The sequence below is a fragment of the Fonsecaea monophora genome (assembly GCF_001642475.1).
Source record: "Fonsecaea monophora strain CBS 269.37 chromosome Unknown Scaff1, whole genome shotgun sequence".
In the NCBI taxonomy this organism is placed as follows: domain Eukaryota; kingdom Fungi; phylum Ascomycota; class Eurotiomycetes; order Chaetothyriales; family Herpotrichiellaceae; genus Fonsecaea; species Fonsecaea monophora.
Window position 1 is genome coordinate 535,890 of NW_019173932.1, and position 15,126 is coordinate 551,015.

The 15,126-nt window shown below is 52.1% G+C and overlaps 4 protein-coding genes across 4 annotated transcripts; 1 reads left to right on the top strand and 3 right to left on the bottom strand.

The window, feature by feature from the left end:
* Nucleotides 1–403: 403 nt before the first annotated feature.
* Nucleotides 404–1,363, bottom strand: AYO21_00187 (hypothetical protein; the record flags this gene model as incomplete). Its single annotated transcript, XM_022650177.1, has 1 exon — nt 404–1,363. The coding sequence occupies one exon, from the start codon at nt 1,361–1,363 to the stop codon at nt 404–406; it is 960 nt and encodes a 319-aa protein (XP_022517503.1).
* A 1,091-nt stretch (nt 1,364–2,454) lies between these two features.
* Nucleotides 2,455–5,316, bottom strand: AYO21_00188 (hypothetical protein; the record flags this gene model as incomplete). The annotated part of the gene is made up of 4 exons (XM_022650178.1): nt 2,455–3,817; nt 3,873–4,210; nt 4,261–4,748; nt 4,803–5,316. The coding sequence occupies 4 exons, from the start codon at nt 5,314–5,316 to the stop codon at nt 2,455–2,457; spliced, it is 2,703 nt and encodes a 900-aa protein (XP_022517504.1).
* A 2,309-nt stretch (nt 5,317–7,625) lies between these two features.
* On the bottom strand, nt 7,626–8,422 carry AYO21_00189 (hypothetical protein; the record flags this gene model as incomplete). Its single annotated transcript, XM_022650179.1, has 4 exons — nt 7,626–7,735; nt 7,790–7,987; nt 8,038–8,157; nt 8,215–8,422. The coding sequence occupies 4 exons, from the start codon at nt 8,420–8,422 to the stop codon at nt 7,626–7,628; spliced, it is 636 nt and encodes a 211-aa protein (XP_022517505.1).
* A 1,123-nt stretch (nt 8,423–9,545) lies between these two features.
* On the top strand, nt 9,546–14,083 carry AYO21_00190 (hypothetical protein; the record flags this gene model as incomplete). The annotated part of the gene is made up of 9 exons (XM_022650180.1): nt 9,546–9,600; nt 9,657–10,417; nt 10,473–10,680; nt 10,728–10,782; nt 10,835–11,223; nt 11,280–11,368; nt 11,419–13,164; nt 13,223–13,385; nt 13,446–14,083. 9 exons carry the CDS (start codon nt 9,546–9,548, stop codon nt 14,081–14,083), a joined length of 4,104 nt encoding a protein of 1,367 aa, XP_022517506.1.
* Between the last annotated feature and the right edge of the window lie 1,043 nt (nt 14,084–15,126).

Below are 15,126 nucleotides of genomic sequence, written 5' to 3' on the forward strand. Positions count from 1 at the left end.
TATGGCAAGGTGATGTAGAAGGAGGAGGAAGAGGAAGTGGTGATGTTTGCGCTGACTTTGGTGAGGTATCGGGTACGGCCAGCCAAGCGGCGGATTGCCAGGCTGAAAGTCAAGGTGCGCTAACTCGGTCAGGCTGCACACATATTTTGGATGCAGTCAGCAGTGCAACCACACGAGGAACATAATGCCCTCTACCTCGTACATATTACCACGACCATACAAGCCCGGCCTATCCAAGACACAGGGAGAGCTGCGTTCTTGATATCCTCTCATTCGACATATTTACTCCGCCGACCAACCAAACATTTCTAATTGCTGACCCATCCATCATTCCTCCATCATCTTCCAGCCTCACGGAACCTCTTCTCTCCTCCCCCCTCTCCCCAGCTAGTCTCGACGACATCTACACTTTCACTCCTGCTTGTCGGCGACTCACTCCCTCGGCAGCTGCACATTCCTGTGCAAACCCCAAGCACCTCGTCATCCAGCCGCGGCCCCAGTAGCTCAGCTCGATACAATGCGGCGCACCCAGCACGATTCCGCTCTCGACCCTCGGACTTCCTGTAAAGTGCCGTGCAAAGTCCTGCACCGTCACCCTCGAGGCCTTCCATAAGGCATCGTGCTCGCCCATCCCATACATAATCGGCACCTTCACCTCCTTTGCATAATCCGCCCAGTAGTCCGCCCAATGGAACGTGCCGTCCTCAAACTCTCCGAGGGACATGGAAGTGTTCAAATCGGACCCCATCTCTAGGATCTCGGGAGGCGCCCTTCCCAGCTTGGGGTCGCCAAACATGGGGCCATCTTTCACCTCCAAGGGCCAAAAAATCCGTCCGTCGACGACTCCGTTCTCAATAATGTGCCTGGCACTTTCACGAGGACGACCATGTTCCGTGCCCCAGCCGGACATGATCAGCCCACCGAGTGGGTATTGAGATTGAGGGTCATTTGCGTGGAGGGCAGAGGCCACGATAGAGCCTGGGGATCCCAAAGAGTGCGCCAGGATGACAACGGCGGTTGCTCCAGAGCTAAGCCCGAATTCTTGCCATACCTTGGGAAGGACATGATGGTGAAGGTATTTGCCTTCTTCCTGGAGGAATGTTGATCCATCAGGCACTGGGGGAAGTCCTGTGCTCTCTTTGTACCCTGGACGGTCAATGGCTACGAAAGGCACCCCGAGTGATTCTGCCAGCCTTGTGGCGGACGTGGCTGTACCAGCGTCAAAGTACTTTGAAAAATACGTCCCGCCGTGTATCGCGACTACCAAGGGTTGATAGTCGGCAGTTTTTGACGCACGCGTCGGCACCGCGAGTATACCTGAAAGCTGAGCGCCATTTGTCAACGACAGAGTGAAGGGCTTCATATCGACCTTGGAAGCCAGTATTGGGTGAAGTTACCAAGACCAAGTGACCAATCGGCGGTCGGCAAGGCAGTGAGGAAGAGAGCTCGCGAAGCCGCTGCTGTTGTTGTAGAGAAGCCGGCGAATGGGATTCTTTGTCTGTCCCCCGTCCTTATCGATGCTGACAATCCGTGATGATCAAAATACAACTACTGTAGTGGCAAAGCCACCGCATGGAAAACCTCGAGGCGTCCCGCAGGCTCACGTACCGAGTACGGACCCGTCCCTACCCCGATCCAGCGCGGAGCAATCGTGGAGAATTGTCGACGCTATTACTTCGTACTGCTCCACCAATCGGGGATTGGACTCGTATCTGTACCTCACATGCGGGGATGGGCCCCTTTCGAGGCGACCCTCCAGGGCACTTCCTGCAGATGGATGGCCGTGCGAGTCCAAGTTATCCCTCGGTGTATTCGAACATATCCGTCGGATCAAACGCATTCCCACGAAATAGTTAGTCGAATCATCCTCGGCGAATGCGCTGTTCTAGGTGCGCCTCGGTATTGACGACGTGCCTTGTTAAGGCACGGGTCGTAAAGGAGAATGTGGCACCAGCCCCCGGCGACCATGTTTAGCTCAGTTCCTTTAGAAAACGCGTCTGTGTACGTTCAAAATGTATCAGTCTAGGGGTCGCAATAGGAGATTGAGCTGGGCTTCAAGACTTTTTTTCATTGGTAGGTGCAGAGTAACCCGCTAACGCCCTGTAGAGAGGATACTGCGTTGTAAATGCCTTTCCCAGACGACTGTTTTCCTCCTCGTGTCTTCAATGTTGCTAGCCACACGGAATGAAAACCAATATTGTGATGCTTCCTGGTTGCACTTCCTCCAATACCGTATAAACAGCAACAAACCAGATTGCCATAACGATTGTGGTATCTCAAAAAAACTGCAAACATGTAGGAACTTGCACATCAAATCTCGCCTATTTACTGCGGAATATGTATGCGCAGATCGTGAGATGCAGTTGTCCTAATTACTGACATAAAGAGCCGTCCCTGAAATCATCTCGCGTCGACAAGTGGCCTTGTTCCACGTGCCACCTCCCGATATCAATGCTAATGTTGGACCACGTCATGGTATATCTTGGAATCTTCGTTGAGTGCAGGCGTCGCTGGGAACTCTCCTGGAACGTGGAATTCTCGGGTACCATTGTAGGCCTGCGCCGGCTTGACGACGTAATCCGTTGGCGCAGTCTTGGAGGTTCTGGGGCCCGCGTAGATACCATTAGCGTCGAACATGGTGGGAGTCGCCACACCGTGACCCGTGCTTGTTGGCACCGTGGACAATGTGCCCGTCTCAGTTCCTGATGATACGGTATTTGCGACAGCCGAGCTGGGCGCTGTGGTTGTTTCACTCATTGCCAGCGGTCCAGACGGTGCGTCGACTGGTGCCGCGGTTGCCACGGGTATGGGGGCTGAGGATTCTCCATATCGCGGGATCGCTGATTCACCATCCAGCCGTTGGGCATCCGTCTCAGCCTGTTTCTCGAGCTGATGCTCGTTGTGATGGTGCATAGCCCCAGCAGCTAATGCCGCCCCTCCTGCGCCTGCAGCAATTGGCGCCATCCATTCACCATATTGACTCGCGCCATCATGGGAAGGGTGTGGTTGACGATTGGGGAATATATTCGGATGGTGGCCCGGCGCATATTGGTTCGTTGTATTCATCTGCGAAGTCAGACCAGCAGGTGGATCAGCGTCTGGCTGGAGATCCGTATGCTTTTCCGTGGTATGGGCGAAAGGTACTCCGCTGCCTGGTAGAGCACCTGCTGCTGCTATGACATCACGGTCTGGGTCAGAACTCTCTCCACTAGAAGGGGACAGCGGAGCTTGCAAGCCGCGCTGTATGTTGAGATCAGATGGAAATCGCCCACCTGGTGCTGGTCGTTGTGGAGGACGCCATCCGGCTTCGGATCTGTTGTCCTCGATGTCGTTCAACGCAGCCGCACCGAGACCGCCGGCGCCAGCGGCAGTGGCAGCGGCGATGGCAGCTCCATCGGCAGACGTTCCTCGCACGGACTGTTCACCGGAAAATGCAATTCGATCAGCCTCATCATCCTCCATCTCGCCCTCCGAGCTCATAATGCTGGCAGGTTTGACACTGTTTCCGGAAAGCGATCGAGCGTGCTGCCTGCGGACAAACTCGTTGCGTTCTTCACCTCGCTTTTCAGTAAGCTCCTTGATGTCATTGAACCACGCTAACATGGTCTCGTGTGACTCGGCTCGGAAGACCCAGGCGTGCCCGCGATGCATCGAGCCGGTCTGTCGACCCTTGAGCATGAATTTATGCGACGAAGAGCCAGGCTCAGAATGAGCGCCCAGTTTCTGTTCGGGCAGATATAATGACATGACAGGCGACTGGAATGCAATTCGGTCTGCCGATTTGAACTCGTGTAGATGTGTCGGAGACAGCACGTACCTGATAGATGCAATCAGTATTTGGAGCCGCGAAATGGCTGCTAGATTTTACTCACCATCCAGGAGTGTAGTTCTTCAGGTATTTACTCTTCCGCTCAAGCATCCCGCTCCTTACTTCAATGGCGGCCGGATGATCTTTTCCGGGATAGATAATATGAGAGACTTGTCGAATGGGGATTCTCGGATCCACCATTTGATTGTTATTCCTGGTGAATTCGTCCCACTCATGGTCCTTGGTCATCGACAAAGGTCCATCCTTGAGCTTCTCAGCTGTGTCATAGGCGTCGTCGGCTTCGCGGCGCAGGATGCCGGCAAGCACATTATACGCTTTCTGGATTTCGCCAACCACGATGGACTCCAACTCTCGACCAGACGCTTCGAGGTTGAGATAGGCCTGTTCATGTCAGCTCAAGCACTGCGACGCGACTCGGCAGGACATCCTACCCGATGCAAATAGTTCTCTTCATCGATTTGTTTCTCAATCTGCTTGTCGACGGCCATCTTGACCAAGAATGGATCGCCCTTGCCTCCAGACGATGCTACCTCATGATCAACCATACCAAGAGATTCTTGCAAAGATTGGATCGCCCTTTTGGTGGCCTCCTTTTCCTTGTCTACTGAATTCTTAAAATCACCAGACAAGCTTTTGATCTCTTTAATCTTCTGTTGGAGGTCACTGCGCAGACCCGTGAGTTGAATAATGACCTCATTCTCAAGGTCTCGAGCCTTGTTGGCTTCGTTAAGTCCTTGTTTGTGAAAGTCTCGAAGGATGTAGGCGGCGTCACCCAGACCACCAGATGTCAAGAAGTTGGAAGGGATTGTGGTGTTGTTGATAACGTTGGAGGTCGACATAAGGGCCTTTGCTCGAGTTTCATATGTCTTGTGCAGTTCCCGGAAGTAATTGATCAAATCCTTGAGTACTTTGCGCCATGCTGATCCAGATGTTAGCAGGGGACAATCTGTCTAGCCAAAAAGAGAAGACATACCTTGGAATCGCGCTGCGAGAAGCTCTGTGGGGTTTCCTGTGGTCGGAACTGGACAGTAGAAGACACTGTTGCTCTCTTCGGTTTCGCCATACTTCTCCTTTTCGGCCAGTGGCATGCTGCGCACTGAACCGGCGTAGCTGCTTCTCTTGCTAGCAGTCCTTTTCAGACTTGCGCTCTTGTGAAGAGAAGCCTTCTTCTTCAGTGTCCCACCTCTCGATGGTAGTAGAGTCTGCGACCCTGACATATGCGAGTTGCTCCGAGGAAGGTCTGGAGACTCCTGGTTTTGGTGGACGACTTCATCATGTAGATCGGCAGCTTGCGCTACGGAGGATGGATCCTGCAAAAGAGCAGCATGAGAGTGGTTTGGATGCGACAAGGTCTCTGTATGTTGGGTGCCGGCATAGGATACAGGTCGAGAAGATAGCCTGGCGCTCGGAGCTCGCGCGGAATGTATTGAGGCATCGGGATGAGCGCTTTGGACGGGCGAAACAGGAGTGATAGGTCTCGAGGACATGATGACAAGGTCCAAATAGGAACGTGAAAGCTCAGTTGTAGAGCTATCTGCGGGTCATTGAAGTTTGGGTACACCGGCGACTCTTGTTTGGGAGCTATGTCGTGAGCGGCATCTTGGAGCAGACAGAAGCGTTTCAAGTATGCACGACACCTATTTCGTGTAAGAGTGCAAAAGGTATGGACGGAATGCAAAGCAAGCTGGAAGGGAGCTGAGACGAGAGGAGTCGAGACTGGGGAAATGAGATGCGATGAGCCGTGCCAATATGGATGACGTCGGTTCTAGGAAGAACAAGAGTCAAGAGAGTTGGCGATGATGAGGGCAGTCGAGGGTGGGCGGGAGCGTCGACGTTGAGGTGGACAAAGGTCGAAAGGCAATAAAAACGGTGAAGTCAGTGCCCGCTTGGGAAGCTTTGGGTGGGTTCATTTGGGAGGTGGAGGCTTGGATTTAGGGCCCTTGAGTTGTTCAGTGCCACCGGCACGGCGGGAACAAGTGGTCGAATCGCAAAAGGTGCAGGTGCTCAGTGGAGAGCCTGGAGGGAGAGGGGCCCAAGGTCCGCCCGAGGATGATGGGAAGGGGGCGGTTGGTTAGTTGGAAGCTGGCCAAGGGAGCCTGGGTGACTAGAAGTAATCGGGGGCCTCCTCCTCGGCGGTTGGCGCGCAATGTTGCAGGCTCGAACTGCTGCTCGACATTGAGTGCTGAGCATCCAGCAAGCAGTGGAGTGACGAGGGGTCCTCCCGGGTCCTGACTGCCCAACCCAGCGAACACCTACATCAGACAATGGTGATGTAATTAATTACCCACCATGCACTTTGTGTCCTTTGTCTTGTCCTGCATTCTACTTGTATCTTTAAGAATTTGTTTAGAAGAGATGTTTCCGAGAATACGATACCATGTGCCCAAGATGCCTTACTCAATCGCCGGTTGAGCATTGCCGAGGGTGGTCTCGCAGGATCAACCATGTCGACAAGCTCTCGTGGTAGTTAGCTGCTCCGCGATTGCGTCGCTAGCCACATGAACTATTTGAAGGAACCACTCACCCCGCCAAATACTGGATACCTACGAACAGCTTGCGTCTCCTAGGCGCGGCTGCCTCCCGATCCTGGGCATTCATCTTAACCCGAACCGGAAGAGAGCTATCTAAGCAATGAGCACTGTGCTATCAAGGCATGCAGGACGCCACGGGAAGACTCGCACGGAAGAAAAAAACATGGTCCAAGAGATAGTGACCGGGTGCCGGGCCAACTGGGAGGGTACTCGGTATACCTGGGCAATTGTTCGCTGTGCATATTGCGGTGGCTGGGCCAGTGGCGTTACCTGACGATCATGTCAAGATGGCTTGATTGTCCAGCCACCTTCCCAATAGGCAAAAGCTCAGGAAATCGGCACATCAGTCATCAATCGTTCATCTTTGCGTTTTGCCCAGAACAATGGACTCCTCCACTGATCGGCCATTGCGCTGGTCCGTTGCAGCACTGTACGGCGCACTTGGTCAGCTCTTAAGAAGCTCTTCTTTGGCTAGCCCAGTTCGAGAAGTACAACTGAGCTGAACAAGCGCCTCTTCATGCGCCACGAGGGAACTCAACAACTACGTCCATTCTACACGTTGTGGCGTGATTGCTAGGGATCAGCGCGGATAAGTGATTCCTCGGATCAAGGCAATGGTTGCTTTTGAGCCAACCCGGTGTGCCCGGTCCCGATGGGTCACCTCATACGAATATAGTGGCAGCTTGCTCAAGCCACTTTGTCTGAATTGAAGTCGACTAAGAAGAGCACTTCAAATAAATTTCCAGATGAAGCCAACGTTTTCTTGCAAGTTTCCAGTCCCTTCATGTGGTCAAATTTTGTTCCTGTTAGGTTAGACTCGCTTACTGACATCTGTCGTTTGTGAGCTCATCACCTGGCACCTAATCAGTTTTGTCATCATGCAACCACGTTTTCACTTGCTGCTCTCATCAAAGGAGTGCTGGCGATGGGCGTGTTTGGAGTGAGCCATGATGATGAATAAGCTGTGATCTTTCACATGATTCCAGCCAGAAGATATTTTTGGCAACCTCTTCTTTCGTGTTTGAAAATGAATACAGGTGAACCTCTCGGAACTGCTTGATATACCGGGCTATGTACAAATGTTTTCGGCTCCATTGGTTTATCCTTTTAAAAACAACTCTGCAGATGGTGGAACATGTCTGCTTGCATCCCTTCTCTTGCACGGCTGGAAGGGTCAATCTGTAGCCTCGTTCGCTACCACAATGCAACAGCGCGAACCTCATATCCGAACCCAATAACGGTGTGGAGGATGAAAAGGCGGCGTATCATGCCCCAGGTGCGGCCTTGCTTTCGTAGTAAGGTGGCGGAACATCGATTCCGTATCTTTCCTTAATTCTCTGCTTCCGCCTTTCCTCGTATCCGGGCCCATAGATACCTGACACCACGTGCATCAGTCGCTTGCAAAGGTTATCATGTTGAGCGTCCTTACCTCGTCCTTCTCCCAACTCGTTGATTGTCTCGTTGAGAGGTCTTCTAAATCGAGCTCTGGCCTCCTCTTTATATGTCATTCGGTCATCAAAGGCCTTGTCTGAAGACGATTCGAATATGGAGCGGCCAGTGTAGCTGATCACTCCCATCGCGGTACCGAGGGCCAAAGCACTGCCAAGCGTCGAAGTCATTGAGCGCCCTGCTCGTCAGTCAGCCACAGCCCAATACATCTTGTTGCGCATTCCGTACTCCAGAGGCCGTTCAAAGAGCCAGCAATGGTACCGCCAATTACGTGGTTGATGTAATCATTCTTCTCTCGTAGGTTTGCAGAAGCCGTGCTTGCGAACTGGAATGTTCCTCCCATAGCAGCTAGAAACCATCAGATTCTGTTTTGCTTCAATTGCCATGCAAAGATTCCAATCATACTGAGTAGGCCAATGGTCCTGCCAAAACGTGTAAACACTCCGAAAGCACCAATCTGTTCCTTCGCGACAGTGTTCTGGACGGAGGCGATGAAGAGCCCAGCAGCGCCAGTTAATGCAGCTGAGCGCGCCGAGAGACCCAACGCATCCCGAGGTTGGTAAACAGGCTCGTCGACATCGTAATTAGGCTTGGGGTCCACCAAGTCCCCCATGGCTGCGGTCCTGGTTGCTAGAATTGAGAGCAACCAGGTTCAAGTCATCCGTAGCTTAGGCAAGGTGCTATCGACTCGGGGGATGCGGAGTAAAGGTTAAGAATTTGCAGTAGACCGAGAAGTTGACTCCTTGTAGACGTGAGAATTATGGCATCTCGTCCATGGTAAAGCTCTCGCCAGAGGTCGGAGAAGCGCAGTCTTGGCGTCTGTGGTTTTCCAGAAGTAGGAAATGCTCGAAGCCGCTTTACCCAGGTTAACCTTCCACCTTACTCCCCTATTATTTAGACACATCGCTGGCCAGGATATGGGCTCCTATGCCTCATCACAAGCTAAGTCATCAGAATGACTTCATTACCTACACAATCGGTCTAGTTCTGGTGCCGTAGGTCACACACTTTATCATGATCACCAAAACCATTTCTCTGGCTTTCTAGCACTTTGCGCGGACATGCGGTAACTATGTTCTCATGTACTTCTCTAAATCTGGTCGTCCATCTTGGTGGGATGTTTCTAGTGCAACTGCGACTATACGACACCATTCAGAAGACGGCGCACTTTGTATATAGAAAGCTATAGTACCGAGTACCGAGTACATAGAAGGTATCAGCAAGACGAGGTAGGCCGCTCTTCTGGTCGTTAGTGGCAAGTCTGCCGAGCATATTAAACTCTAAAACCTTGGCAGTGGAAGCGACGCCGCCCTTACGCGTTGCCCAGATCTGGGAATCTACGGGCTCTCGAGTCGCATATGCATTTTCGCCGTTCGCAGGCTGCTACGAATTCATACTCCTCTCCCAGTTATGGCAGAACGTTCTGAACTCTTCTGACACCTAGCATATTGACCGCCCTTATGATTTAGACTGTCTAGCACCGCTTCTGTCACTGCTCGACAGGACACTGCGTTGGGGACGGTCTTGGGGAGTTGTTCTGTTCAGTTCTCTGCTTCATTTCTCGAATCCCAAGTTCGACCGTTCAGCCGCAGTAGTTACCCGGTCCCAATCTCCTTCGCTCGCATGAGACTAGATCATACGTATCCTGCTTTGTCTAGATCCAGCCACGGGACAATTGCACGCCTGCACTCATTGCTGGCTTGAAGAGCTGGTCGATTGCCTTCGAACCGATTTGCATGGCCGGGGTGCAGAGCAACATTCGGTCTTTCATTGCGCCGATCAAAGGATCTGGTGCGTAGACAAGAGATAAAAGCGAGGAGGTCATGTATAGTGACGAGATACCACAGGTCGAACCGCCCCGGCATTGCTCGAGGATTTAACACTCTACGAACCATGGCGAGACTCCGAAGACCTTCCGAACCTGCTGGCTGATTCGCCTCTCAAGTTCAGTCAAGCACCCTATCTGGCAGACTTCCTGCCTCTCGAGAGCTGCAGGCATAAATTTGGTTTGAAGCCGAGACAATCTGATCCCCCCGCATTGGATGAGAAACCCGGTCCGCAGACAATATGGACTGTCGCAGCATTCTGTCAGGTTTGCCGCGTCCATCTTCACGTCAAGGTTGATTACACCATCAGATTTGATGACGGCCCCTGCCCAACTGTCGAGCATCCTCTGCATCACCTGGTGAGGTCAGACTTTCAAGAGCCGTTGGAGAGGAATGCGTGGCTGCGCAAGAACCCGAACTCTCAAGATGAGATATACACCTACAAATGCTCTTCTCCTACCTGTTCCGCCATCGTTACCGTACGATATAGCCCCCCGGTCCTGCGCCCTAGCGACATCCACACACTGATCGATCCCGCGCTGCTTCGCCAGAGGACAGAAGATGCTTTCCGCGAGCGGGAAGGCAATACGGAGGGGATGCGACACCCAGGGCCAATGGATGTCCTGTTGGATCTTCGAGCATATCTGAGAAACTCCTGGCGTGCAAGAGACGATGCAAAGTACAGGTCAATCAATCTCTCAAACCGGAGATTCATTGTCCGATTTGGACCAGAGGGAAATGCTTGCAAGGAGGTCCTGGAGCATCTCGGCTTCCAGCTTGTGGTAGGTGGAGAAGCTGCAGATTCTGATCCACGTATACTGACTCCGTGTTTGCCAGCCTGGGGATTGCTGGATGGTGCCAGAACCCAATTTCGAAGAAAATCTACCGTACCAGAGTCCCGTCAATATCTGGCTAGACAATGCCGAGCACGAGTTGACTGCTCTCCTTCTATCGCGTCCCTACGAAGAGCGGCAGCAATTGCAAGATGTCACCCCTCCTCTTCCTGCTGAAAGGGAGCTTTCACGGGCCCTAGGGTGTCAGGACTGTGCGTCGCCTACCTGCATTTGCGTGAGTTGCGCTAACACATGACAGATGACACACATCCTGGCAGCAGAACTACTAGGATCTCTCCTGAGATGAGAACTCCGTACAGGCATCCCCTTTCCTTTACGTCGCGAGGCAGGCTAACGTGGAGGTAGTCCTTTCACTGCGCTCGGTTGCCCTATGGATTTGTCGGACCAACTCGTCGCCAAAGCCTACCACTGGCAAGTGCAAGCAGATCGCCAAAATTCACACGTCTACCTCAGTAACCTCAAGTACATTGGAAATCAGCGCCAGAGTGAGCTTTTACAAACCGAAGTTGTATTAGAGACATCACGGGGCCAGTATGATGCGGAGATGTTGGAAGAAGCATACAAAGCCTTCCATCTCAGCGGATCTGGGGGTTCGGTCAGTGATGAACACATTATCGGCTCATTCACAGCTCAACTGGCAGATTCACCAAGCCACGAACACCAACTCAGAGATTATCTCCGCATCATCGGAGTTCATCGTGACAGTAAACGCATCATGGACACTGCAATGAATAGTGAGTTGCGCCCGTTTCTCTCTGTTGAGATACACCTACTGACTATGTTACCACAGTTATTGACAGCTACGAGTCTGCGCTCGCCTTCCTAGATGCCGATCCCACCATCGAAGACGAGCACATACAAGCTCTGTTTGCCGTCAAGGTTTGTCACCTACATGTTTGTCCGTTGATCTGCGCTCATCTTACTTTCAGACAAATGACAACAAGGCTTTAGAAGAGCAAGCCATCCAAGCCGTTCGCGTAATTGCCCAGCACCGCAAAAGCCGGTTTCTGTCCAAGTGGATCGATTCAGGATTTTCAAACGACACTCACAACCAAATGGAGCCTGCCGAAGGTTACCAAGCCCTCCAAATCGACAATCGCGAGATCGATGATGAGATGATCCTGTATCAATATAATATAGCCGTCGAAGAAAATCCTGGCAGTGTGGAATACTACAACAGAGCGCTTGCCGCGATCGCCAAAGGTCGGAACAGCTCAATCTTGTTGGACCATCTACACAGCAGGGCTCCACAAGAACCGCAGGGCAAGCCAGAAGAACCTGTTGGACTGGAAAATATTGGGAACACCTGCTATTTGAACAGCTTGTTGCAGTTCCTGTTTACGATGAACGAGGTGCGACAGTTGGTTCTCAACTTTGATGATTACAAGATGCCCTTGGATGAGAAGAGCATGGAGCAAAAGCGCGTTGGCCAGCGAAAAGTGAGCGTCAAGGAGGTCCAAACTGCACAGAAATTTGTCGCCAGCCTAGCGTCTCTATTCCGTGGCATGATACAAACACCCCGTTCATCCATCAAGCCGGAGCAGGAGCTTGCGCGATTGACTCTGGAGACCGAAAGTGTCAAAGAAAAGATGCGACGAAGGTCCACCCTCAAGTCGAACGAGCGCCCCAGCTTAGGCTCGATCGGTACGCTGCCCGTTTCGGTGTCTTCTCCTGTGATTGAATCTGAAGCGAATGGGATCGCGGATACGGTAATTATACAACCCAAACGCGACACTAATGCCACCAACATCGACCTACTACAGGATGTTGACGCTTCGAAGTTGGATGCGACAGAGGACACAAGTCCTGGCCAGCACAACGTTGATGACCCCGCAACGAATGACAGTGCCAGTGATGTCACCCTGGTGTCCGCTTCTGACAGCGACGGGAACGCGTTGGTGGAACGAAACGAACATGTGTCAATGTCAGACAACAAGGAGAACGTGTCACCGCCTAAGCCTGCACCAAACACGGTAGCCCTATCTCCTTGGACTGGGCAGCCTCTTACGACAGTAATATCGAGAGATACCGATGAGAAAGTGTCCAGCATAAATCCCGAATTGTTGAAGTATGCGCCACCTCCTGGGAAGCCACCGCCGGTACCTCCACGGAAACCCATGCAGAATACCACAACCACCTTGGAAGAGTATGCGCGTCAACAAGATGTCACTGAGGTCATGAATCACTGTATCATTCAGTTGTCTTATGCCATGCGACCTACCGGTTTCGACAAGTCAGGAGAGCAACGCGACGAAGTACATGATTTGTTCTTCGGGCAGCAGGTCGTCCACAGCCAACCGGAAAAAGAAGCACCAATGGTCTTACCTTTTTTGAATATCATCACGCGAGTGTTCCACCGACCTGCTGATGTATACGCTGCGATCGACAATGAGTTCGATCTCCAAGACGCACAAGACGGCGCAAAGGCGTATTCGGCCATCTCCAGTCTGCCGCCGGTTTTGAGCATTGCCTTGGACCGGGTGTCTTGGAATAACGAGACGAAACGTCAGGAGAAATTGAATTATCATGTCGACATCCCGCAAACCATCTACATGGATAGATACTTGGAAAGTTCACCTGGCTCTGATCTGATGCAAAGACGACAGCAGACGTGGGAAATTAAGAGAGAATTAGCATTACTCGTGGCCCGGAGAGATGAGCTTGAGGAAAAATATGTAGGACAACACACTTCTCTCTTCTGGGATAGACACCAAAAGCTGACATCGTGCGCAGGGCAAATCTACAGATGTCCCTAGCCTTCTCGAAGACGCAAAAGCTATCCTGGAGTATCTGGCTGAAGTACCTGGAGATCAGGTATCAGGCGAACTCGATGTGAATCCCAACGCCATCACTACTCTCGGTATTTTAGCCGCAAATGCTCGTTCTGAGCTCGAACGTAAGAATTTCTCTTCCTTCGCTGGGGCCACAAATGACTGACTTCTCTTCTTTATGACAGAAATTCGCTCTCGCATATCCCAACTCTCTCAACAAATCAAAGAATCCTTCGTTGACATGCGCAAACACCCTTACCGCCTGCACGCAGCGTTCTTCCACCGCGGTTCCGCTGGTGGAGGCCACTACTGGGTGTACATATTCGATCACAAGAGAGAGGTGTGGCGGAAATACAATGACGATCGTGTCTCTACCGTGACCAATCTGAACGAGATTTTTGGAAATCCATACGCACAAACCCAAGTCCAAGGTCAACAACAGCCAGCCACCAGCAGTGGCCTGAATCCGCCTCCGAATCCGTACCTTTTGATCTATCTGGACGCAGATCGGATTGACGAGCTAGCGGAGACAGTCAAGCGAGAGATTGCGTATCCGCCTCCCGACGACCCTCCCCCACTCTCGTATCAAAGAGACAACCAGCCTCAAAGCCAGATGACAGCCATGCCACCCACCCAAAGATTAGACAATGGCGGAGACGTGACTATGCTGGAGTATGCCAATGGTGGTGAGCAGGCCCAACCCTCACCACCGGAGCCTTCCGCCGCCCGCGACGCCTCCCGGCCAAAGGGCCCGAGCGTGCGGAAGGAAGGAAGTTGGGACAACAGCCAGCTGATGATGACGGACAGGAAGATTGACTGGTAACGACGCCGGTCAAGAGGCCGCGTGGTGGAATTTGCAGCCACTGCTGTGAGACTGGAACAAAAACACCCATTTGGTTTTGGCGAGTCTCTCCAACGTTCATCAATCAATACACACCGACCTTTGTAAGAAGAGCAACAACAACAAACAACAAACCACAAACCACAACCCCAACCACAAAAAGACCACACTTTGATTGCATTTTTGGTCACTGCAACCGTGGCCAGCGGGAGCGGCATAAGATGCGACGGACGGAAAACCCCCCAGGGAGAACAGAGGGTCGTGTAACTAATGTAACTTGGACCGGCGTCAAATGAGAAGATCATCACACATACACACACATTCTTGCTTTGGATGGTAATGTTGGTTTATTGGAGTACATCGACCTAGAATGCCTCAGGCGCTCTGACCACAGGAAAAGGCCAACGGCCATACCGTAAACAGCCCTTAGTTCTCTGTATATCCAAGCCTGAAAGCTCCCGAGTTGCTCTCAGCTGGACTGCATGACCACCCTGCGACTGCCAGGAATATCCTAGAAGTGGTCCCGACAAGGATTTTTGGATCTGAATAACATACATACATACACACGGCCAGCCTTGTCGCCGTCAGCACCTTTTATTGGCGGTCAGCGCGCTTAAATACTGCGTGGCGCACTATGCGTTTCTCTAGTTCGCAATGGTCCACTGTATATCCGTGGTGTTATCAGCCTCCCACAGTCTTGCTTGCACGCTGCTATTTGATGGGTGCATTGTGTAAGCTTGTGGTTGGTTTGTGGAGGAGACGTGCGAGTCCAGCTCGGCCATCGAGGCCCTCGAAGCCTTGAAGTTGAATTTGTTAAGCCAGCTAGCTTCTTAAGGTGCATGCCTTTCATAGTGCCTCTACCGACGAAACCCTGCTCTTTTCAAACAAGATATGCTTCGTCTGGACGTCGTGACCTAGTGGGCAGCATCCCTGTGTTAGCTATGTGGTTGTTGTTGCAGGGCTGGGTGACGATTACCTTGACCACTTCTGGATTACTTCAAGCTGCCTCACGTTGCCGCTGAGTA